The 24,640-nt window shown below is 36.2% G+C and overlaps 1 protein-coding gene across 1 annotated transcript in view; it reads left to right on the top strand.

The window, feature by feature from the left end:
* slc6a2 (solute carrier family 6 member 2) overlaps positions 1-2,525 on the top strand; it is a 55,729-nt gene extending 53,204 nt beyond the window's left edge. Inside the window, exons 13-14 of the mRNA XM_036584161.1 lie at positions 54-125; positions 1,797-2,525. Of these exons, the coding sequence (XP_036440054.1) occupies positions 54-125; positions 1,797-1,820 (96 nt within the window). The 3' untranslated portion in view covers positions 1,821-2,525. The remainder of the gene's footprint in view (positions 1-53; positions 126-1,796) is intronic.
* The last annotated feature ends 22,115 nt before the right edge of the window (positions 2,526-24,640 follow it).

Genomic DNA, 24,640 nt, shown 5'->3' with positions numbered 1-24,640 from the left:
AACTTTTCAGGCTTTCTCGCTCTTCAACTGTATTCAATTGGTCTCGTTTGCAGCGGATAGCGTACTGCATTACTCCCGAGCATGAACATCACTTGGTGGCAGAGGGGAATGTGAGGCAGTTTAAGGTAAGACCTGCTCTTATAGCTTACAGTCTATTTACAGTTTAAAGTGAAATGTCACATAAGATTATGGTTCTCACTAAGGGATCCTAAGTGACATTGACAGAGAATGTTTGTTTTTGCTTGATATCTGAACATGTATCACTCACACTGTCTACAACCTGATCCAATGGGCTTTATTTCATTCAAAACCAGAAAACTTATCCTCTTGGAAAGTACATGCATGTTCAAACTGCAGGTTTCCAGTAGAGTACAGTAAAGCACACAGACACTGTCAGAGGTATTCAGTCTCATAAATCTCACATGATGGACATCATTCAAAATTACACTGAAACATGTACCTACCACAGCTTACACCTTTGCACAGTTTGGCAATATAGTGCTGTAAAGGAACAAAAAAAGCATGCCACCAAAGCATATAACGCATTTCAAAGAAACATTTATTGAATGCATTTTAATATACATTACATATGTATTTATTTACAATTTGCAAAAGCTGGCACAGCCCTGGTCAAATGAGATGTTTTGGGCACAAACTTAAATACGACCTTTTTAAGGCACAATTTCTATATATTTATGCTTAACATATTGGAAAAAAATACATAAAATATATAATGGGCCTTAATTTTTGCATAGGCCATTTTTTGTTTTATTTTTTATTTTTTCCAAAATCCAGTATGTTAAATTCAGCAAATAAACAGTAATTTTGCATTAAAAATATGCAGAAGTGTGATCTCTGTGCAGAATGTGAACTTAGTTTTACCTTAGAAAATCAATAAAATACCATTTTACCAGAGGAGTCCAAACTTTTGCATGTGAGTGTATTCATATTACATTGAAACACATTTCACTTATTCACTTTAACGAATATGACAGAGCCTAATATTTACTTGGATGAGCCAACATCAAAATTCTTTTTGTCTCAGTCAAGCTCATAAGGCTTATATTCAAATGCTCAAGTGGTCCAATATACAATATTCAATCAGTAAATAGTGTCCTTGTAATGAAAACCATAATAATAATAACCACAATGTCGTTGAGAGATAGTCCATAATAGATAAGATAGGATAATCAAAACCATTAACATCACATGCCAGATAATCTGTAATGCTTAGCTCATCTTGAATGCCGTTTACATGCATCTGCTTAAAGGGCCATATCCGACAATATTCTTGCATTTTATTTTTTCCCTTTTGTCAACCTCTCTTTATCCTTTAGGTTTAAACAGGCTCTTTCAGTTACTGTGCGTTTAAGACTGATATAGGTAAATGACCTCTGTTCTGATTAGCTTCCCTGTATTGAGCCTGCTGAATGTGCTGAAACACTTCCTTAAAAATGGGTAGGGCTAAAGTACTGCGAGTACTGAATCTATGTAAAAGCATAGTTTTTGTGACATCAAAAAAACAGTTTATTTCTATGGTCTACTGTTGCAGCTATTTCCATATATGGACTGTATGGACTAAGGATGTCAATGTTTTGAAACCTGAACCATGTTACATTAAACCTATTTATTTATAAATAGGCGAGTACAACTAAGTATTCCTTAATATGTGCTTTTTAAAACTTTGTTTGTATGCACTTAAATGAGAGCATTAGGCCTGGATATGCTGCTACTGTGCTATTAAGTTCACTGGTTCATCTCTCTATACTAAGGTAGTTGTCATTCTATACCTGCAGCTAAAACACTGGCTTGCCATCTAATGTGGCCACTGGAGATGAAGTGCCATGCCGAATCCCAGGTGGCTGATGGAGAGAATGTGCTGTGCGTGTGGTTCCTGAGAGAAAGGCGCCTCCAGTGAGGTAGACAAAGCGAAGCGATGACTTCTATGTATTTCTCAACCACGTACCCTACCGTCCACGCCACTCTGCGTCTGTCCTGTGGCTGACTTTTTTTCCTATTGGTGGATGAAATCAGTGTTCTTCATGTCTGTATTTTTTATTTTTTATTTTTTTTATGTTGACATTACACCTCTGAAACCTCAGAAAGCTCCTCATAGGGGTGCCATGCCGGGACATTACAGGTATTTTCCACTTTTGATGACCATGTTTTTAGGTTTTTTTCATTTTATATTTCTTTTTTGACTTTGTGGCTCCCTTCTCCTCCAATGTAAATCATTCAGTGTCTGTAAAGATGGAAACGTACCAAAACACAGTAATTTTATGTCTGCAAGAGTGAGTTGCATGTGTGTGTCAGCAAGCATGACCAGTAAACTAACACATAATAGTCTTTTTTAAAGAAAAAAATCAAGATATAATGTATTACACACCTTTAGTTAGGTATGCAGTAGATATCCTTTCATTAGCCCAGTGTTTGGTGGAGAACAGAATTACCCTGGCCTTTCTATCACTGCCCAAGGATCTCTCACACTCTTTCCTGTACCACAGAACCTCATTTGAAGTAGTAAAAGTTAGCTTGCAGGTAATTCCTGAAACCATTTTTGCTTTCTAGACATGCACCACAATGTCAGTGCCTTACTGTCAACTTTCTAATCGATAGATTTGCTACTCATTCGCATAAACCCTAAACTTGGGTGCTCACTGCGACTAAAGCATTAAATTACTGGCATTTTTGATATTCACAAAACCAAAGGCACATCATACTATCAGCTTTCCAAATGGGCCAGGTGTTATGCTTTTAGTTGTACCTTAAGAGATCAAAAGTTTTCCTCTGTTTATATGTATAAGATAAAAAGGGAACAGTACATTTTACACCTCAAAGATCATTTCAAGGCTTGAGTTACAGATAACCTGTAATTACAATCTGGAGCTAAATTTAATGCCGTACTATGATAATGCAGGACCTTTTACATCTTTGAGGCAACTTTTGTTGCTTTTTCTTCAGTCTTTATTGAATTTGCACTACACAAAGAATTTTCTTCTTCTGATTGGGTAATCAGTTGTAATAAGATTTGTTAATGCATCATTAGTGAGGTGTTAGGTATTTCTTAATAATCATTAATAAAATGTTATTTGTGCATTGATTAACATTAGCAAATGAATTTTCATGTGTGAATAAATGAACTGATGGCTTATAAATCATTCAAATTTGAAAGTTTTGCAAATGTTTTTTTTATAATGTTAGGATTTCAGGTTTTATGGTAGTGCTTAAAAATCCACGTTTTTTTATTATTATTATCCTTCGTGGCACAGGTGGACTACTGTCCGGTCCTCGAAACTGCTCAAAAAGCTCATAGAACATAGTCATAAGAAGAAAAGAGCAAAGATAGATATACGAATAAAAGTTCAAACAAAGTAGAACATAATCGGCCTTGCTCTTGGATGACCCTCACTCCCCTATCTCTCAGTGCATTGCTAACCAGTGCGGGTATCTGTTAGCTAACATAACAGAATTGGCAGTTAGTGTTCTCCTCCAAGCGTGTTGAGCTATCCTATGATGCTGTGTTAGAGGCAGTTTGAAAATATGTGATGTTGCTTCACATGCCTTAAAGGAAGCACATGCTAGCCTTCACCCTCCCAGCCTGGTAGTATTGTAGTATTGTGTGATTGAGAGTCTATATTACATTATAGACTCAGTATTACTCTATATTTGTAGACCACATGAATCAGATGCTAACTCCATTATGGCTTAGTCCATGTTCCATGTAAACAGTACTGTGCAAAAGACCACCCTTCATTTATTTATTTTCCAGTCAAAATAGCTGTTACATCCAAGCTATTCATTTTCAGAAGATATTTCTGAGAAGATTACATGTAGGTTACGTGCATAAGAAAGAACCAAATCAATGGAAAATAAGCAAAAAACAAGAGTTTTTCAAACATTATTCTATTATAATATTATTCTAATTCTGTTAAATATATAAAGTGTTTTCTTCCAAATTGCAATAACAATTTTAGATATGAAGAGATTTTGAAAACAATAACAGTTGATGTATAAAGGTAAACACTTTTTTATTTCTCCAATAAAGATAGTATCAATCATAATGTAGAAAGCCCACTCCCAACAATGTATATCATAAAAAAACAGAATAATGCATTTCATGTTTTCTGCTTTTTTTCTGACTCTGAAAAATGAATAACTTGTTCTGACTTAAAATTACATAACTGACCGGTGGTCTCTGACTTTTGCACAGTACTGTATGAATACAAGTCATTCATTGCCATCAGTGGCACTGAGAAATTTACAAATAAAACTTCTACCAACAGTAAGGCTGCAGAAAACTTTGATTTATGAGCCACCAGTCGTAAAATGGAAAGAGTCAATGAGATTTTACACTGTGAGGAAAAAGAGTGGAGTGAATAAGCAGAAAGGTGAGAGAGCCACAGGCTTTTTTTGGTTCGTTTGGGTGTGTATGAATGGCCACTTTTACCTTATAGAGGATTGTGGGAAACTAGCAGTCAGTAGCATAGTGTTTGACCTGTTTCCTCAGAAACCTGTGGACTGCAAGCTTGAAAAGATTACACAGATTATGTACAAAGATTACATATTTCCTGTCATGCAACTTAATTGTCATGTCTGCTTTGAACACAGTCTCCCCCTGATGATATGTGTGAATGTGTGTGAGTGTCTATGTGATCGAGGTCTGCCAATTAGCTCAGAATTTCTGTTTTTGTAGTAAAGTCTCAGTACCACCTTACAACAGGCCCTTTTTACACTTCTGTATTTGACCCAGCAGAAATTGTCACTGCAGGGAAAACAATACAGCAGCGGTCCTCCTTTATAATGTCTCTGATATGACTCTCTTCATCCTTATTAAGGTATTTACCTTAATTTTTCCACAAAAGACATCCTTGATTTGGTGGTGCCGTTTTCATTTTCATAGAGGAACAAGCTACAGTCTGTTTTTTAGTATTACCTACAGGACTATGAAAGTGAAGGATCTCATGACAAGTTACCCAATAAGGTTGGCTAAAAGCAGCTGCTAATGTTTATTAAAATATAGTCAAGTGTTAGTCGTAGTTAGTAATACCTTGTTGACTTTTGTCTTTATGTAGTTTACCTTTACATGTTTACATTTTGCATTGTTTAATCACTTCACTGTTTAAGCTGTAATATCATATTACCTTATTATACAAACAAAACATACCAGACAAAACAATCACAGCTCACTGGCTCATCTGTCTAGTGTTACCTTACTAAGGTGACACCAACAGAATTTATTTTATTTATAGATATCATCACATATCCTTTGTCTCTTTCACAGACAGCTTTTTACCTTCTTTATATTCATACCGCACACCAATCCACTGCTGTAGTGCTACTTTTCATGTAGACCTGGTTAAGCTTGCTTCTCTTTGGAAAAAAAAAAACTGCTCCACCAAATGAATGATATCTTTTGTGGAACAGTTAAAGTCCTTAATAAGACTATAAAATAAGTCCTTTACATCAGAGACATTATAAAGGAGAATATTGTCTACATTTTCATTCCTAGTTCTCATTCTCATTCTCATCCTACTACTATGCCTTGCCCTGCATCAAATACAAAAGTTTGAAAAGGATCTATAAGACTACCCTTGTAAACTGTTTATGAATGGTTTAAAGCTAGTTTATTAATTAGGTCATAAACACCTTAAAATCATTAATAAGCAGTAAAACACATAAAAAGGGCAACAGTGAGCTGTTATGTCTGATGAATATGAATATCTGATGACAGTTATAATGCTGACTGATGGAGAAAATTTAGATAAGTAACCAGCCAAATCTGAAGTTTAACAGTATAAATCCAGGTGCCCAATCCTGGTCCTTAAGGTCTACCACCCTGGGAAGTTTAGATCTTACACACCTGGCTCTGATGTTAAGATGCCCCTGAAGGCCTTCATTACCTAGATCAGGTGTGCTAAATTAGGTAGCTAAACTCTGCAGGCTGGTAGATCTCCAGGACCATGATTGGGCACTTGTGTTATAGACCATGTGGGCTCACTATTTGGCAAGCAATAGGACACTGTTGTCCTTTTTATGTATGTGTTATAACTGCTCATTAATTATTTTTAGACCCAATATACCTTTAATAAACTAATTTAAACCCACTCATGAAGGTAGTCTTATTGTAAAGATGTACCAGTGTCACTGCCATGACTACTTTGTGTGATTTTTTTTTTTTTTGAAGAACAGTATTAAGTGCCAAAATCTTTCCCCTTTATATTTTTTTTTCTATTTTTATTTATTAGAGTGGAAGTCCATTCAAATATATACATTACATTGTAAACTTGGTAACTGGTTGGAAACAAGCCACAACTGTGGGTTACAAAATATAAATATATATATAAAATATATATATATATAAATATATTCTTTTGTTATATATCTAATCTTGTATTTATCAGATTCTTTATAATGAAACGTGAATGTAAAGTATTTTAAATGTAGACTGTCTATTGTTATATCACGTGTTTGATGTAGGTAAAGGTAAACCAAACGAAAAATAAACAAATATGTTCTTCTGTGTAACTGGGGCGGCTCAGCCGCGTGAATGTAGACTGTTCAGCCCAGCGTTTCGGAGCAATGTTTACAGAATGAGTACAGGCATTCTGTTGATTGTGAGTGATAGTTATCCATGATGAAGTCAAAATATGCACACTACCACAATAAAGAACGTTCCACACAATGACAAAAAAAGGAGGGGAATGTTTTGTCTGTCTTTCAGGGAACAAGAATGGGTTTGTGGGAAATTATACTATGCTGATATAAAAGTGCATTTCCTCATGTTGGAGCTGAGCTGAGTGATGTAATTAAGCAGGTAAGTGATCTGAAGGTTCAAAAGCAATTTGTCTCTGATTAATAATTGCCTCTAAATTACTGGCCAGATACAGACAAAGACAGGAACAGAGGCCAGGCCATAAGGTTAATTTATTTATTTGTGTTTTGCTGAGCACAGGCTGACATGGTCATTCTGCCATCTGTCACTTTCCCCATTGTGTTTTGTCTGTCTCTGTTACTGACCCTTTCTGTATAGCCAAAGGGCTGTTGACCATCAGCAACAACTCTTTCCTTCTACAAAGAAAAGAACAGAAATAGTTTGCTTTACGACCACAGTGCTGGCTGCACTCACTGGCATATTCTCTCCCATTCTCATTATGTAAATGATCAGTTCACTTGGGTCGATTGGTCATCAGGGTCATTGCTGCACCAGGCACTGCCAACATGTATATAAGTCCATGTATATGGTATAGCACACTATAGTCCCACAGTGAGCTCTGGATACTGTTTTGTTAAGTGATACTCTCCTCAGGCACAATGTTCATTGACTACAAAAGACAGTGCTGTGTTCCCTTGTCCATCCATCATATCTTTAGAGAAATGGAAACTGAGTCTAAATGATCATCTACAGATATCTTTTTGGCTGAAACAATTGTGAACATGTTAACATTTTATGCTAGTAAAACACTAGTAAAATTGTTCCTCCCATTAAAATGAATTGGAAAATGTCATGAATTCTAAGTGAGAACTGAAATCTTATGTATCTAAAATATAATTCCTATTTTTAAAGTCTTGAATTTTGAATATTATATAAGCATGCTTTACAGGGCACTGGCAAAAATCTCTTTCAGTCAAAAAAAAGTTGGAGTTTAGATTCTCCACATAATTCAGTTTTCAGTTTAAAATGGTATACTACCAGTCTCATTGTGATCTCGTAACAAGAACATCTGGGGACAACCATGTGAAATTCTGAGCTAAATGTGGGTGGAAAAGGGGAAGGGGGGTAAACTTAAGTGTTAAATTATGAAACCAATCCAATCCAACTCTTCGAGAAGGCAGAGCTCAAAGTAGAGGGTAATGGTGCAGGGTCAACAAGCCTATCGTTAGCCAATGGACATAACAGAAGTTATCATGTCTGAAAAGTCCCCCAAAAAACTTTAATCAAGCATGTTAGATTTGTGTCACATGTAGAGAGAACACATTCCATGCAGTTTTACACCCAGATTTTGCAACAGTCCAGCAGCAAAAGATTAGTAGGCTGTCCCCAGACATGTATTCTCATTACAAGATCTCATCTGGCCCAGTCGTATATTGTTGTAGCTAAGCAAAACAAGGCTGGAAGGTTGGAAACAACACCAAATTTGCCACCATGCTAATGTTAGTTTTGTTACACAACAAAATACATCTGATCTATCCTAATAATGTGACCTTTCAGACACATATAAAAAAATATAGGTAACACTCCCTACCAATCCTGTATTTATGATATATTATAAATGCATTTATAAGGTGTTATTTGGCATACATTCATAATGCTTTAAGCATACAAGCATTAGCTTGCATTATTGATTCTGTTATATCGATCTAATTATAATTATATGCACAACACTTATTAAAGCAACAGCACTTGAATTTATAAAGTCAGTTTCTATAACGCACTATAATATCTGTTCATAAGAACAGTGTAAACACTAATGTTGTAATACACTGTAACACTTTAGTACAGTGTTACTACAGGCTTTAAGTGAAATAAAAAAAAGTGAATTGAAGTCAAATGTTAAGGAAATTTTATTTCAGTGCATGAAATCTTACAAAGCAGTATAAATGCTCTTTATAGGCTTTAGGTGAAGTGAGATAATCATATGCAAAATGTGTGAAGTGGGAAAGTCACTCTATGCTTCTTGCCATTGAGGGGACAGTCTTACACACTAAGCATCAGATGTGGATGTATTGCTCTGCTCCAATACAGGAATTGTTTAAATTAGTGAAGCTGTCTTAAAGTTACTGCTACCATTAGCTATGTTCCTAAACAAGCCAGCCATTGTTTACTGTTGTTATCTGCTGATTAACATAAATCAGCTCTATGTTCTGCTAACCATTTTGCTTTGGTTGCTAACTGCTAAAAGTCTAGCACCTGTAGCCAGCTAGCCTAGCAATATAGTTTCCAGATAGCTAATTATATAAAAACACTATCAAATTCACACTTTACATAACAGATCATGCTTTTAAAAAGAAAAAAAAAAAAACAATTCTTTTTAAATTTTGTTGTTGTTAGTGGTGCAAGTGATTACACCCAGCAAATATTTACCAGGATGTACATCTGGGTCTGCTGTGATGCAGAAAATATTGCAATGTAGTGTTATAATGCATAATAACATTCACACTATGTTGTTATAAGTAGGTATTGTAATGTTTTAGGAAACCTGACATTATAAAGTGGTATCATACTTTACAAAGTGCTAAGTCTGTAACTATAACTGCTTATAAGCAATTATACAAGCTTGTGCTAGGCATTACAAATGCATTTATAATGCATTATGAATTTAGGATTCTTAGAAGGTGTTATTGAAATATACTTTAAAATTAACAACTCACTTTTAATGTAGGTATGTTGACAAAAAAAAAAAAAACTGAGCTACAATTTCTCATTAGGTCGAATAGAATTTTTGCCAGCATTCATTAAAACCTGTCCAACCTCACAACAGAACGCGTTTGTGGGCTGAGCGTGAATAGGCCAATTATGGATAATTAGGCAGCATTAAGAAACTGCATTCTGTAAGAGCTAATTCAATACTGGTGACTATAATGTGCATTTTTAGCTCATAGTGGGATGCCCTATTTTTGTGAGCCTTCCAATATGTCTGATATTTCCACACAACACATAAAAACATAGCAGTGTAGGCCACACTGACACTTTGGTCTTGTTTTTTTAGCTGTTGGTTGCATGCACAACTGCGTGACAGCATTAGTCTCTCCATAATAAATAGCTGTCTTAAGATCTGTACAAAGAAACCTCACAAATCTGGGTTATATTCTTCATACATCCTCACAAATTCACAGGCATGCACATGCACACAAATATACAAGAACAGGACCCCAAAAAAAAACACAAGGAAAGTATTTGAAACTTTCATCTGTATGGCTGGCAGTGGAAAATATTCCGTGTGGTGCGTGAATGCTTTTTCATGGGAAAAGTTTCTGCATTTTTTCCTCCTTAGTGTGGGGCAGACGTGATCCATGTTGTCTCACTGTTAATCATATAGGCTTGTGCAAACGTTTGATCAGAATTCAGAAGCTGAAAAACACTAAAAACATTCCAATAGCAAAACGTGGGTACAGTCAGGATGCCAGGAAACATTTCCTTGCGAAACATCTTTTCAGTGTCCCTGAGGACTAAGAATTTACAGTAAATGTGGCAAACTTGGTTTTGACAAAACTGACACAGTGAACAGAAATGGAGAATAGGATATGCAGAGCACTCTATATGGTGGACACCTGACCTTCACACCTATATGAGCTTGTTGGACAGCCTGTTCAAAAACCACTGGCATTAATCTGGAGTTGCCTAACTCCCCCCCTACCCCATGGGGCTATATCAGCCTCCACTCTTCTGGGAAAGCTTTCAACAAGATTTTGGAGTGTGTCTGTGGGAAACTGAGCCCATCCAGTCAAAAGAGCATCAGGCACTGATATTGGACGAGAAGGTCTGGCTTGCAATCGACGTTCCATTTCATCCCAAAGGTGTTCATTGAGGTTGAGGTCAGGGCTCTGTGCAGGCCTCCACACTAAACTCATCAAACCATGTCTTTATGGACCTTGTATTATGCACAGGTGCTCGTCCTGGAACAGAGAAGGGCCTTCCCCACAGGGCAATCCCCAAAGTTGTCTTACACCACTCCAGCCGACACTTGGCATTGCACATAGTGATCTTAGGCTTGTGTGCAGCTGCTCAGCCATGGAAACCCATTTCATAGAGCTCCTAACGCACAGTTTGTGCTTCCAGAGGCAGTTTGTAACTCTCTAATGAGTGATGAAACAGAGGATAGGTGTTTTTAACGCGCTATGCACTGCAGCACTTGGCAGCACTGCTTTGTAAGTTTGTGTGGTCAGCTTTTGGCTGAGCTGTTGTTGCTCCTAGATGGTTCCATTTTATAATTTCATGTTTAAAATCACTGAGCTCTTCAGTGTGACCCATTCTACAGCCATTGTTTGTCTAGGGAGATTGCATGCCTTCAGACTGTACAAGTGCCCTCTTGGTCAGTGCATATTTTGTATCACCTCTCCTAAAGTCTGAGATCTATTTCTAGGAGGCGCAGTTAACTAGTTAAGCTTAGCACACTTGTGCTTATATCACTAGACATTTAATGTATCTGAACTAACTATGGTATTAGGATGGTTGCACATCAGTGTGTATGGTTCAGCTCATAATTCTGGATGTTCAATTCTACTGTCTCATTCTACATTTGTTGAACGGTCATCTAAAATGAGCATCTGATCACACGCATTCTTTTTGTTGACCCTGGATTTCTCCAAGGATAATCCAGGTATCATGCCGGTTGCATAACATTATCAATCAATAGTTACTGTAGACTTTAACCTTGTAACATTCACAAAACTTCCAGTTCAATTTTTTCAATTTCTTTAATAACAATAATATTACTTACTAATAACCAGTTAAGTTGTAAAATAAAAAAGTAAACAAAGATTATGAACCATTTTATATTTGCCTGATCATAACTTGTTGGTTTGAAATGAATAACTCCCAATACCTATAAGGCAACTTGGTGTGTAAATCTCAACCATGGATGGAATTACAATATCAGTTTATCATTAAGCAAAACAGAATAGAAAGGTCGGGGGGTGGGAGTTTTTTCCCCAGGGGGATGGAATCCCCTAGCATCCCTCCCTCAAACTCATAATTGAATAATTTTGTATTATTTTCCACATAGTAACTGAATTACAAGCTTTAGGATGTGGACATCCGTGAGGTTTAAGGAGTTAAACCACTCAGGCCTTAATGTAGTGTTCCAGACTGGAGAGTGAAGCAGCAAAAGCAGCACTGATTAAGTGGAGATAATATCATTTCTGCAGCAGGATCTCTTTTATCTCATTTTTATTTGTGTTTTTGTCATTTTTCCTGTCTGTGTTTCCTCTGCTGATAGGAGAAAGAGATGACTTGCTCTGAGTTCCACAGACTCTTCTCCAGCCGTTCCTGAGCTGCAGAGATTTTCACTGTAGATAAGAGCTCTGAGTCACACACAGTTTCATCCTCTGCTTCTCTTGATTTCTACCTCTGTCCCTCTGCATCTATCTCCCTAGTCCATATTGTCCAAATCTGAAATCTACACTGTTCTAAATTGTCTGATTTTGAGTTCTGTTTTTTTTTTTTGGTGTCACAAAAACCAATGCATTCCCAATATCTGCCTATTCAGCCTACACCACTTTAGACCTGCCCATTCACACTGAAGTTATAAATAATGTTTCAGCCTGGTTTATGTACAAGACACAAGGTATGGCAGCCAGTCAGAACGGATGTCATTTACATATATACTGTTAATTACTACCAGAATTTCACAGTATTTAACACAGATTGTCCAGAGTAAAATACTGTATTCATAATTTATTGTGAAATCAACTCATCTTAACATATTTTCTGTAAATTTCTGTGAGGTTGACACTGAGCTATATCACACAGCATTATAGCATTTTGGGATATGAAGTTAAAAAGGTGTTAACATGTTAATAAAAAACCTTACAAGCGTGATTCAGGTTTTGTGTTTTAAAGACTAAAGTTTCACACTTTTTTATCTGTTTGCTTATTTAAATGCTGGAACACTGAGGTGCTGACAAAAATGGCATTGTTTATTAGTTGTTGCTTTTGCCAAAAAGCAAAGTTAAAACGTCTGTGATATGTGTGTTTATATTTAAAAAAGGCCAATTTTAAGACATTCTGTTCAAATTTTGAATCATTCTACTGAAATGGTTCAAAGTCAGAGTTGAAACACGTTTCAGACTTTTAACTGACTTGGACTTGAAACTCAAATCCCTTTGTTTTGTACCTATACCTTAATTAATTATGTTTATTTTATTAATATAGATGATTAAACATTCCATTTTGTTACTTCTAAAACAAACAAAACACTGCCAAATTTTTACCAAATGTTTCAGCAGTGTTGTTGCAATTTTAACAAATTTTGAGCAGAACTCAAAAATGCGAGCCAGTATATTAATAGCAAATACAGTTTTGAATAATTGTACACATAAAAATCTGAATATTTTATTAAAACACAAAAAAGTTGACTTAATTGCAAAAATATGTGTTTCAGTAGTGACAATTCTTAAAATTACACACTGATTTTAGACTTTGGGACACACTTACTTCATAACAATGGGATCTTACTGCTCACAATGTGGCCATGAGGGATAGTGATGCAGTCTTTAAAAGAAATCAACGAGATCTTTGAAAAAGAAATTCACGTTGAAAGGGGTTAGAATTTGAGACAACCACCTCCAAATAGAAAGTAACCTATAAATAATGATTTTGTACATATTAAGCTTATTACTATCTTTATGGTAGTAATAGATAGATTAAAGTATAGAAAGATAATAATATAATCCTTGACAAAAGACTGAATACTTTTACAAGTATTCATTTAAATTCAGTAAATAGATACTTGTAATTCTTTAAATTTATTTATTTTATTACTGTGGGATCACACATGCAAAACTGGTGAATAATTATGAACATTTTACATATTTATGGGTCTGATACAATTAAAAATCAAGATATTTACATTTAAATTTACAGATAATTACTGGCTGCTTATTACTGTACTTACAGCTTATTACTGTAAGTATACAGCAGAATACAGCTTCATCAGAGTAATCTTGTGGTCCAAGAGACTGTGGAGATTATATAGTTGTTATTTTACTGTCATTTACTGTTAATATGGTTTAGTAAATTACTGTGGATGTAACTCAACTATTAGTCAGTAGTTTACTGTTATTTTACAGTACAGTGTTTTACAGTGTACCAGTCTTAAAGAGTCCGAAACAAAAACAGACTGTTTGATTCTAAGGGATAATGAGAGGTCATGTATGCAAATGGTTATGTAAAAATGAATTATGATTGTCTTTAACACATAAAACCACAAAAATGTTACAAATGGACCTCGAGGAAAAAATAAAATTCAAGAAAAACAGCATATGAGCCCTTTAATCATCCTTAACATGCCAAAAATGTCAAAACGATGTTCTTCAAGCAGGCTGTCCACAAACAGAGGCCTAATTGCAATCCCAGTGCAGCCATAATGCGATTGAGGAGCTCGGGAACTTTTTAAGCCACGCTTCTCACATCAAAGGCCTTGTCCTCTGCTCATAATCCAATTTCCCAAGATTAATCCATGTGACCACACTGATAAAATCCTTCCTTTTGTCAATGGCTGGGACTGAAGCTAGAAAAAAAGCCATAAACAGAGACAGGCAGTATGTTATTAGTGAAAAGATTAATTTAAGGGCTGGTGAAAGCCAAAATGAAGTGTACAGCATTGACAGCAAGAGGCATTACACGTCAATAAAGTAGCTCCTTATTTCTCCCATTATTTTGATTACACAGAGGTTAAACACTGCAGCCAAGACAGACATGATTCAAGGAGCCTGAACAAATCAGGGGCTGTGAATTAATAAATAGTATTTCTACAGAATAGATATAATGTAATACACTTGCATAAGGAAGTGGAAAGTCAAAGGAAAATAAATTTAAAAATAGGAGTTTCCTAAATTAGAGTTCAAGATACGGAGAAAATGGGACGCAACAAAGGGTGGATGCTCTAAATACTAAAAAATTAGATATTATGTTTAGTTGCTGAGGCTTCTGTGTAATTTCCAGTTAAAAGTTTTCTGCTTTTTCCTGATGCTGAAACTTGTACTTAATGGCTGATTTGACTGGAAATTAAATCAACTAACTTTTGCACAGTGCTGCACACCCATATAAAAATCTAATTAAATACAAAGCAAAAGAGACTAGAAGTATTCAAAAACCATTAACATAGGCAGTAGTTTATAATTGTTTATCTTACCAGTAAGTGTGATGCAAACAGTATATAACATTAGAATAAGTACATATACAGTAAAGTATTGGGAATGTTTTGTTTTCGGATATCTTGGTTGAAGAATACTGTTGCTCAATTCCATTAGCAGCACATCTGAATTAATTTTATGAAAGACTGATTAGCCAAACCAAGTATTGGATGATGACTGTAAATTTTGAGCTTCCTCTAGGAAAGGTCTGGAAATGGTTAATCTCTTACAATACCAGGCTAAATACATACTAGGGCTTATTATTTAGTAACTACAGGGACTTCAATGCAAACTGGCTGAGCTATTCTTTATAGAAGTGTGCTGGTGGGCCCTCGCCATTTAAGGGGTTAAGCTAACACATTGACAGACAGCAAAATTTCAAGGTACTGTTCACTTTTCAAAATATTTATTCTAATGTTAGTATATTTTGCACATATAAAAGTTAACTGCCCTGAAAAATAGTTTTATGTGTTATTTTCTCAGAAGACTTTCACACAGTACTGTATGTCTACATATAGGGCACTTACATGCATGTGTTTCAACATGGTCATTTTTTAGACACTGATATGGTGAATGGCTTCAAAAGCAAGAAAAACCACACACAAACAAACCAAAAAAAGTATGGGGCTTTCCAAAAGAACTTTACCTGGTCTAGCCTGTTAATTGCTGACATTCCCCTCTGAACAAACCCAGATTGCCATTACTGATGTGATTACGTGTTGCAGTCAGCAGAATAACAGCCCTACACTGTGATCCTACAGTGGAAAAGTAAAGGCACAGTTCTTCCTCAAGAAATGTAATCTTCCACTGATTGAATGGTTGTTTTGATTAGGATCACCTGATGTTTTGAGGACTTAAAAAGTCCTAAAGCCAGTTTTGCAAGGGGAGGCTTGGATTTGGATCAATTCTCACTCAGGAATTCCAACTATACCTGAATGTCAAATCTGTATACCAAATGCTGTGTATACTACAGATTATAAAACAGATAGCTCCAGCTCTAAAATCAAATTGGCTAAGCCATGTTCAAAATGCTTGACACTTGGCCATAAAACCACACAAATCAAATAAGTTCTGCATTAATTAATGCAACATGTTATTAAACATCTTTGGGTAAATGATCACTGACTGTTCTGCTGTTTGGTAACCATAGTTGGGAAGCCACACTGTTCTACTGTAAACAAGTTGCAATTCGTGGCAAAATAGTTTTTATTGAGGTTATTCATAATAATATATTCAACACTGAACAATTATATTTTGTTGCTGTTTTTATAAAATCAATAAGGTACTTGAGGCTCTGTTACATCATTGTGGTTAAGGGGTTTTTCCTCCACTTTGCATCATGACTGATAACATCTTATAACCATGTTAATCTCCTGAGAGTCTGTGTCCTAAAATTAGTACATCACATTTGGCTTCCTTGTGTAATAGTAATGGTGGTGAATGAAAGGATAGCACAAATCAGTTGGGGAAAAAACAGTGATTTTTCAGTGTAATTGATTTTGATCCATGTGTAGTGCCTAGTGGTTACTGATTTAAAGTCTTTAACATGGATAACACATTGCTGTGAATGGCTCTCTAGAGGTCATTCCTCAGCATCTCTTATGTTAAGATCAGGGCTCTGACTGGACCACTCTAAAAGGTGTTCTTTTGAAGCTATTCTGTAGTAGATTTACTTTGATGTTTAGGGTCATTGTTTTGCTGCATCACCCAGCTTCTACTGAACTTCAGCTGATGAACAATCACCCTGACATGATCCTGAATACTGTGATAAACCTGGGAATTAATTTTTCCCTTAATGATGTCAACTGGACCAGGCCCAGAGAGACCAAAACAGCCCCAAATCATTATGTTTCCTCCACTATACTTCACCATTGTAATGATATTTTCACAATGGTATGCAGTGCCCCTTCCTGAACAACTTTTATCAGTGCACAAAACAGGCATGCAGCAATGTTTTCTGGCAACAATGTTTTTTTTTTTTTTTGGAGAGCAGCTTCCTCCACGCTTGTTCAATGTATTTTGAGTGGTAGATTCAGAAATGTTAACCAGTTTCAATGACTCCTTCATGCCTTGGCTCATACATTCAACCTAAAAAATTATTTAATGTGGTAACAAGTAAATTACCTAGTTTTATTCAGTCTTGAATAAGTCTCTTTTTCAGTTGAAGAAATTAGCTCAAGTGCTTGTTACTAAATGAAGTCATTTTTTTAGGTTGAACTGGTGAGCCATTTTTTTACAGTGTAGGGGTCCACATACTTTTTCCATCCTGCACTGTGAATGTTTGAATGATATATTCAATACAGACAAGAACAATACATAATTTTAAATCATTAGTTTCATTAGACTGTGTTTGTTTTATTGTAACTTAAAAATAAAAAGACCAAACTATATTTTAAGATGACTTCATGCATATAAATGTTGGTAATTCCACCAAAGGGTTCACATACTTTTTCTTGGATCTGTAGTTAGCAGGTGCTACTAGTTACAAATAACAAGGAGAAATTAAAAATGCACTTTATTATTGAAAAACAACAAGTGTGGGTCTTAGGAGGGTAAAACAAGGCCTCTTATGGCTTATTGCTTTATTTTGCAACACTACAAGAATTTCTGGGCTGTTCATTGTCATTGGAATAAAATAATTCACCTTGGATGTATTCTCAATATCATGCAAAATCATCATGTATAAAACATGACCATTTCTCAATGTGTGAGTGATCACAAAGACCATGTCCAGATGGACAAAGCTCAGTGTGTCCTCATGAATCTGATCTGTGTTTCTGTTTTCCTGCCTTTTTTTCTTCAGCAGGAATCCACCCAGCAGTCCTGCAACTCCAGCTTCTCTGTGTGAAGCCAGAGTGTATCTCCAAAAGCCATCAGGCTAATATTAGAGAACGAGGGTCACCACGGGACGCTTCCTCCCTAAAAGGGGAGTACTTGGGGTGTGACTAAGGAAGTCAGGCATCAATAGTCTTCTTCAGTACTGTAAATACTCCCTGTGCTTTTGTTGGACTGGACCACACAGCGAAAGAAAAATGAAGTATGGACATTATCCTTGCTGAGTTTCTGAGGGCTGAATGCAACCGACAGCTGATTCTGAGGCTACAAACGTTCTGGGTTTTGATGTACATTAATGTGCCATTGGGTTTTCCAGTGAGCTGAGCCAAACATGTTGGGTGCATTCATAGTCAATCTCTAAGATAAGAAACAGTTGTTTTTCGGAAAATGTTCTGGTCTGAATATGCTGGAAACGCGGTGAAAGCAATGAACTTTGTCTACTGGAGCTGCTTGACCATACCTGTCATGATCAGGCTCAAGCAGTCTTTGTTATGAATTTGTGAAACACTAAATTAAGTTGAACAAAACAGCACATACACAAAAACAGGAGGATACCTTGTAGAGCTCTGTTTCAAAATTAGCTGGATAATGTTAGATAAAAAGCTTTTTTATAAATAGTGTCATATTTTGGCCAAGATAAATCCTAATATTGGTTTAACCGCTTAAATTGAAGGCTTATTATACAGTTATTATATCATAGTTACTATAAATGAATAATTTATAGTAAGTTATTTAAAGTATTTATTTTAAGGTAATCTAGCAGAGATCAGAGATGGGGAGTCAAATCGGCAACTTGTACTTAACTGAATCATGACTCAACTTGGAATCACACTAAACTGACTCACGATTCACGAAGTGGCTTGCGACTTGACTCGGACCTGTGCTTAACTGACTAATGACTTGTGATTTTACTTGGATGTACGCTTAACTGACTTAAGACTCTGTCAGACTCACGCTTAATTGACTGGCACACTAACTCAGACATTTACTTCTCTCACTTGACTTGACTCAGACTCATGCTTTACTTGACTTGTGACTCAACTCAGACTTACACTTTACTAACTCATGACTCCATTCAGATATGCACTTCACTGACTCGTGACTCAATTTGAATGTGCACTTTACTGACTTTTGACTTGACTCGGACTTGAAACTTAAGACTTGCAAAATTCCATCCAGAGAAATAAAAGCAAGAACAAAACTTACTGAATCAGAACCACCAATCTTATGCAATAGAACCTTTTGTTTCCAACATAAAATGTATGACTATGCCTTTCAGTTTTACTATGGTGATGTGCAGAGTTTAGAGCACTGGATATGGGTACTGTAGTTAACATACATTATTACCTTGGCAACTGTGGTGACTGCTGTGGTGCAAAAATGCTCTATATTTCTTTTTTCTTGTTAGCATTCTTGTTTAATAAGTGAACTTTCTGCAAGGAAATGCCAAGCACTTCACTGAAATTCCAGTCCAATTCATTCTTTTAGAAAAGGGAAATTGTCTAAACATGGGCATTACACCAGAGCGACAGGAAAGTTAAACTCACTGTGGCCCTCCAGCTAGTTATGGGAAAAGCTCCTCTAAGTTGTCGCAACCACTCTAATGGGTTACTCTAATGTCATTCACCTTGCAGCTTGCCGTGGCTACAGGTTTGATACGGTTTCAAATAATGAGCCTTTCATTATAGAAAAACCTTCAGGCTGAAGGACAGAATCAAGCACCACATGTAGTAAATTAAGTATTTAAAGGAAACAAGCAAAAATTGTCAGCTAATCTAGCTGAAGTTTTAGTTACAGATCACATGCCTTTAAAATTTACAAAAATCTCAGCTGGATTAGCTGTTTTGCTTGCTAGTAACTACACTTACAAATAACAGACCAACCAATCGTTTCAATGAGTTTTGCCCCTTCATTTTAAGCTGCATATTTACTGCACGTAGCACTTCAGTTCTGTCCTTCTGACCGAAGGTTTTTCTACAATGAAAAGCTCATTGTTTAAAGCTGTGTTGAACCTGACAGGTGCAGACTGAAATTCTCTACCAAAGACTCACGACTCAACCCAGATTCACACCTCAAACACTAGATCTTGACTCAAACTTGCACCTCAGAGATTCGAGACTTTACTCAGACTCACACCTCAAAGACACAAGACTCTGCTTGCACTCGCACTTCAGAGACTGGAGTCTCGACTCAGACATATACCTCAGAGACTCGAGATTCAACTTGCACTCACACCTCAGAGACTTAAGACTCCACTTGCACTCACATCTAATGCCGGCCTTACACCAAACAACTTTTCAAGCGATTTCACCGTCGCAGACAAATATCCAATGTCGGAATAAAATCACGAGAGTCTTGCTGGAGTTGCGTCATGCTCCCATCATCTCAATCGTTTAGTGTAAAGTGGTCAGGACGGCTGTCTTAAATCAGTCTTTTTTTTTGTCTTGACGCTACGACAAAATCAACCATGTTTGATATTATCGTAAGTTTTAAGTCTTGGCTCATGCAAATAGTAAAGTGCCAGAGCCACATGTGAGAGCAAGTGGGTGAGCGCATGTGCGCAGCAAGAGAGAGAAAGAAAGAGAATGCATGCATGAGTGCTTGAAATCCCTGTAAAAAAGACAAATCTACTCAACTTTAAAACAATAACCATATTTATCTAAAAATTTAAGCTGGCTGTTTTAATATTTCAAGTTCATTGAGCCTGTAACAGTGATGTAAGGAAATGTGCAGAGGATTTTAAGAATGGCATTACTGAAGAAGCCTCAATATTTTTTTTTTCCATTTTTTGGCTCTCTGTTACAGTGGTTTCTTGTTTTGTTTGTTACTTATTTTATGGTTTAGTTCATAATATCCAATAAACAATGTTGAATCACTGCACGTTTTGTTGATGTGCAAAATCTTTATGTTAAATAAAAAAGTAACTGCACATTTTACAGGTTAATTAAAAAATTCTGGGTGATGATCTGCCAGAGTATAAAGTTCTACAGTGAACTGGACTGAGCCCCAGATCTTTACATGCCCAGTTGACGTATCTTTCCATTTCTACTACTATAGAGTGAAGAAGGAAAAAGGATTTCTCTGCTTGTAAATTTCCACCTGGTGCATGATGGGAAATACTCTCAAAAATCTAGTTGCAGTCTTGCAAATAGTGACCCTGCAAGTTCTTCAGTCTTTGCAAAATCATAGTCTGTGTCTAAAAACTCTGTGATTGTCTTTAGGTGTGAGAGGGTGTCAGACTTTAGTCTTTTAAAAGTCTTCTAGTGTATGGTTAGCATAAGAGACACAACTTGGAATCGCACCTCAGAGACTCAATACTCGATTTAGACTTGCACCTCAGACACTCGACTTGGACTCGCAACTCAGAGAGTCAAGATTCGAATCAGACTCGTATCTCAGATTTGAGACTCAGCTTGGACTGATGTACCATTAGCATGGCAAATTCATTTGGGTAAGTTAACTAAAGACCGCTAAAGACCACTCATAGACTATTGAAGTGTAAAGGGTTAAGAACGTGTTGTTGTGTTTATATTAATTTCCCCTCCATTTTTCACTGTTCACTATTCTATCCATCTGACTTCACAAAGAAAGACTGTTTTCTTTGGCTCACATCAGCGTTGCACATCTGCTTGCAACTGTAGGTATAGTAGATCATTTTCATTAAAAGCCTGAGTATTGTGGGAGCAATTGATCCTGAACAGCCCACAAGAGACCAATTCTCTAGTCTGGCATCATTATTTAAACCATGGCCAGTGGGCTCAAAGGAATCTCACAGTCATCACAGTACATAGAGAGTGCTGTTAATTACACAGCATTCCTTTCTGCCACAGTTTGTGGGAGGGTTCTATTTCCCTCCCACGAGCACAGAGCGGTGATGTACAGCACACATTTCCTGTTTACTCCTCAACCTTTCAGTCCAGTTGTGAAAGGCCAGGGTATGTGGGGAACCTGCTTCCTCAGGTTTGTGGGGGGAAACCCTGATCGTATGACACGGAACAACTGTAAGCTCAAAAACTTAATTGTTATTGCTGAGAAAGTTTACAGAAGGATGTATAAGTTACTCTATGAAGACATATGTCTCTCAGCCTTTGCTACTTAGAGCACTACATGTGGATACATGTGATGATGCAACATGTTCGAGTGGAAATGATAATGCCATTTTTGTTCTTCATTATGGTTTTCTTATCAGTATGAATGTACATCAACTTCACTTTCATTCAATCACTCAACTGTATAGAAACCAGCCTGGAATTTGATTGACTGTAATAAGCTGAATCAAAGGCTGGTATGTGCTGTATGTCTACAGAAATGAAATGAAAGTACCTCAGACTGACCTTATCTACCCTGCAAGAAGTCTCAGACCACACACATATCTAATTGAGCTCAGACACTATCCCTGTAGTAGCCCTCAGGAGGGCTCATTCGGGGTCTTCACCCAGACTCTTATCTGTGGGTGCTTAAAAATAAGCACGCTGTCCAAAAAAATTCTCCAAAATGGCAGCTTTACAGAAGAGGGCAAAAATATGTTAAGTTAAGGCAAAGAGATTTTATTCCAAGCAATTTTTGAGCGTTTCTATTGGTCCATTCATCATGAATTATGTTTACATAATTTAAGGGGTAACTACTGTACTCAAATGATATAGAAAAATTAAAAAATAACCAAAAAAATGGAGACAATTTTTTTGAAACGTTCCTAGATAGTTCTTGGAAATCAAGTGCTGATGGTTATAAAACTTTTAAATGATGTTGAGGTTCTTTTAACTTTTAACACTCTTCAGACCCACTCATTTCATTTATCTAAATCTAAGATGTTCTTTGAGGACTGGTGGTCTCAAACTGCAGAAATGTACACTATATGGTCAAAAGTATGTGGACACCTGACCCTCACCCCTATATAAGCTTGTTGGACATTCCTTTCCAAGACCATGGACATTAATATGGAGTTCAGAATTCAAGCAGTGTAACCTGTTTAAATAGATGAAGTTGTCGAAATGTAGCATTATAAATGACAAGAAGATGTTTGTGAACACCTTAAATGGCCAGAACCTGCCAACGGGGCCAAAGTATTATTACACATTTCTATAACCTAAGAATAGCTTAGCCTGTTTGCATTGAAGTCCTTGTCATAACTGATCAATAAGACTTAGTATGTAATAAGCATGGGATTTTAAGGGATTAAAATAAACCAAACAAGAGCTTTATTTGCTTCAAATATACAACTCACAGAAACTTTATGTAAATATATCCAGGTTAGTTTAATAGGTGAGACACAATTAAACACTGATGAGGACTAACTCACTAACCCAAAGTTATACTGTGTATAACTCTCTGAAAGGTGGAGGACTCCTAACCTCCAGGGCTGGCAGAAGTCACACCCAATCAAAGCTATTTTGCCCTTCTAATAAAAAAGGATTGCAAGGGGGCACAACTGCAATCAGACAAACTCTAGCACAGCTGCTGAAGGCCAAAAGATGAGCATGGAGAGAGGCAAGACTGAGTCCAGCCGTGAGTTCATTCTGCACTGTACTTGGCCTGCTATTCCCTCTGGTAGACTTTTGTAACTCTGGACCCTAAATAACATGCTGGGGGCAATGGAGCTTGAAGTTGTTTGTTTGAGCAAATTGAACCACCTACTCACTTACTAACTTGCTTACTTACACACACACATACACACACATACAGCTGAAAGCCTCCCATGTACTATAATTAAGTTCAAAATAGACACCAAACTACTAAAGAAAGAAAAAAGTTTCATTAAAACATTTTTTCCTTTACATACAGAGCATACAATTAAGCAGTGCATAAAGTAATAGGTAAAATTAAATGTACTTATTTTCCTTTTTTGACCAGGATAGGCAAATAAATAAGGCATTTCTGATGAATATTGACAGAATTTGTAGTATTTTTGGAAAAGAAAAAAAACAAACATTTCTGGTACCCTTCTTTGCCAAACAAACAGAATCTCCACTATGTTGCTTTAAGAAAAATTATTGCAACCATGGCCTGGTAACATATAGACCATCCTAAGTTAAAGAGGCTGCATGATTTCAGGGCATTACACACTTAAAGTTCCTCATAAAAATAAGAGATGCTTTCCAACAGAGGTGTAAAATGACAAAATGTAAAAGTAGTAGTTTGTCAAAATCTTGATGAGTTTGTTAAAGCCAACATTTTATGCATATCCATGTAACTTGATTTAAAAATCCAGCAACTTTCGTGGCTGGTGGAAAAATAACTTGTAAATAAAAAGCGCCTTAACCACAGTAGTTAAGTCAGGGCCATGTAGTGCACAATAGCATGTTTATTTCATAAAGTGAATCATTAAAGGCTCATACAGTACAAGTCAAAGCTTCAGAAACACTTGATGAAGGGTCTTTTTTATTTTTACTGTTTTACACATTAGAATAATAGCAAAGACACTATGACGGTGAAATAACATATGGAATCATGAAGTGACCCAAAACATCTAAACAAATACATTTAAATTGTCTATTGTAAGTTCTAACCCTTCTTTGCTTTGATGCAACTTTACACACTTTACATATGTAAATAAAGCATAGTTTGGCTTCTCAGTATAAAAGGTTGTACAAAATAAATGAGAAAACAAAATAACTGATAATACAAAGACAGGTTGGAATGGTTAATACATAGTTTTCCATTGTAGGGGCTCATTTTTTCAAGCAGCTCAAAGAGGAACCACCTCAGATACTTTTCCAAGAGATTTAAAGAAGGTCCTACACAAGCTGTTGAAAACTACATGTGTAAGTCTAAGTCTACTACTTAACTGTTTATATTTGAAACAAATTATTTCTTAAGCAACCGATTTTGATCTCTAATTTGACTCTTATTCCTCAACTAACACTCCTCAGGGCAAAGGCTTATATGAATGAGAAAACTGGCTGATCAAAATAAACAATACTCATTGAGTAATCCAGCAAATTATCACACCAAA

The sequence above is a fragment of the Colossoma macropomum genome, unplaced genomic scaffold (assembly GCF_904425465.1).
Source record: "Colossoma macropomum unplaced genomic scaffold, Colossoma_macropomum, whole genome shotgun sequence".
Taxonomy (NCBI): Eukaryota; Metazoa; Chordata; class Actinopteri; order Characiformes; family Serrasalmidae; genus Colossoma; species Colossoma macropomum.
This window is presented reverse-complemented; position numbering and strand designations above follow the sequence as displayed.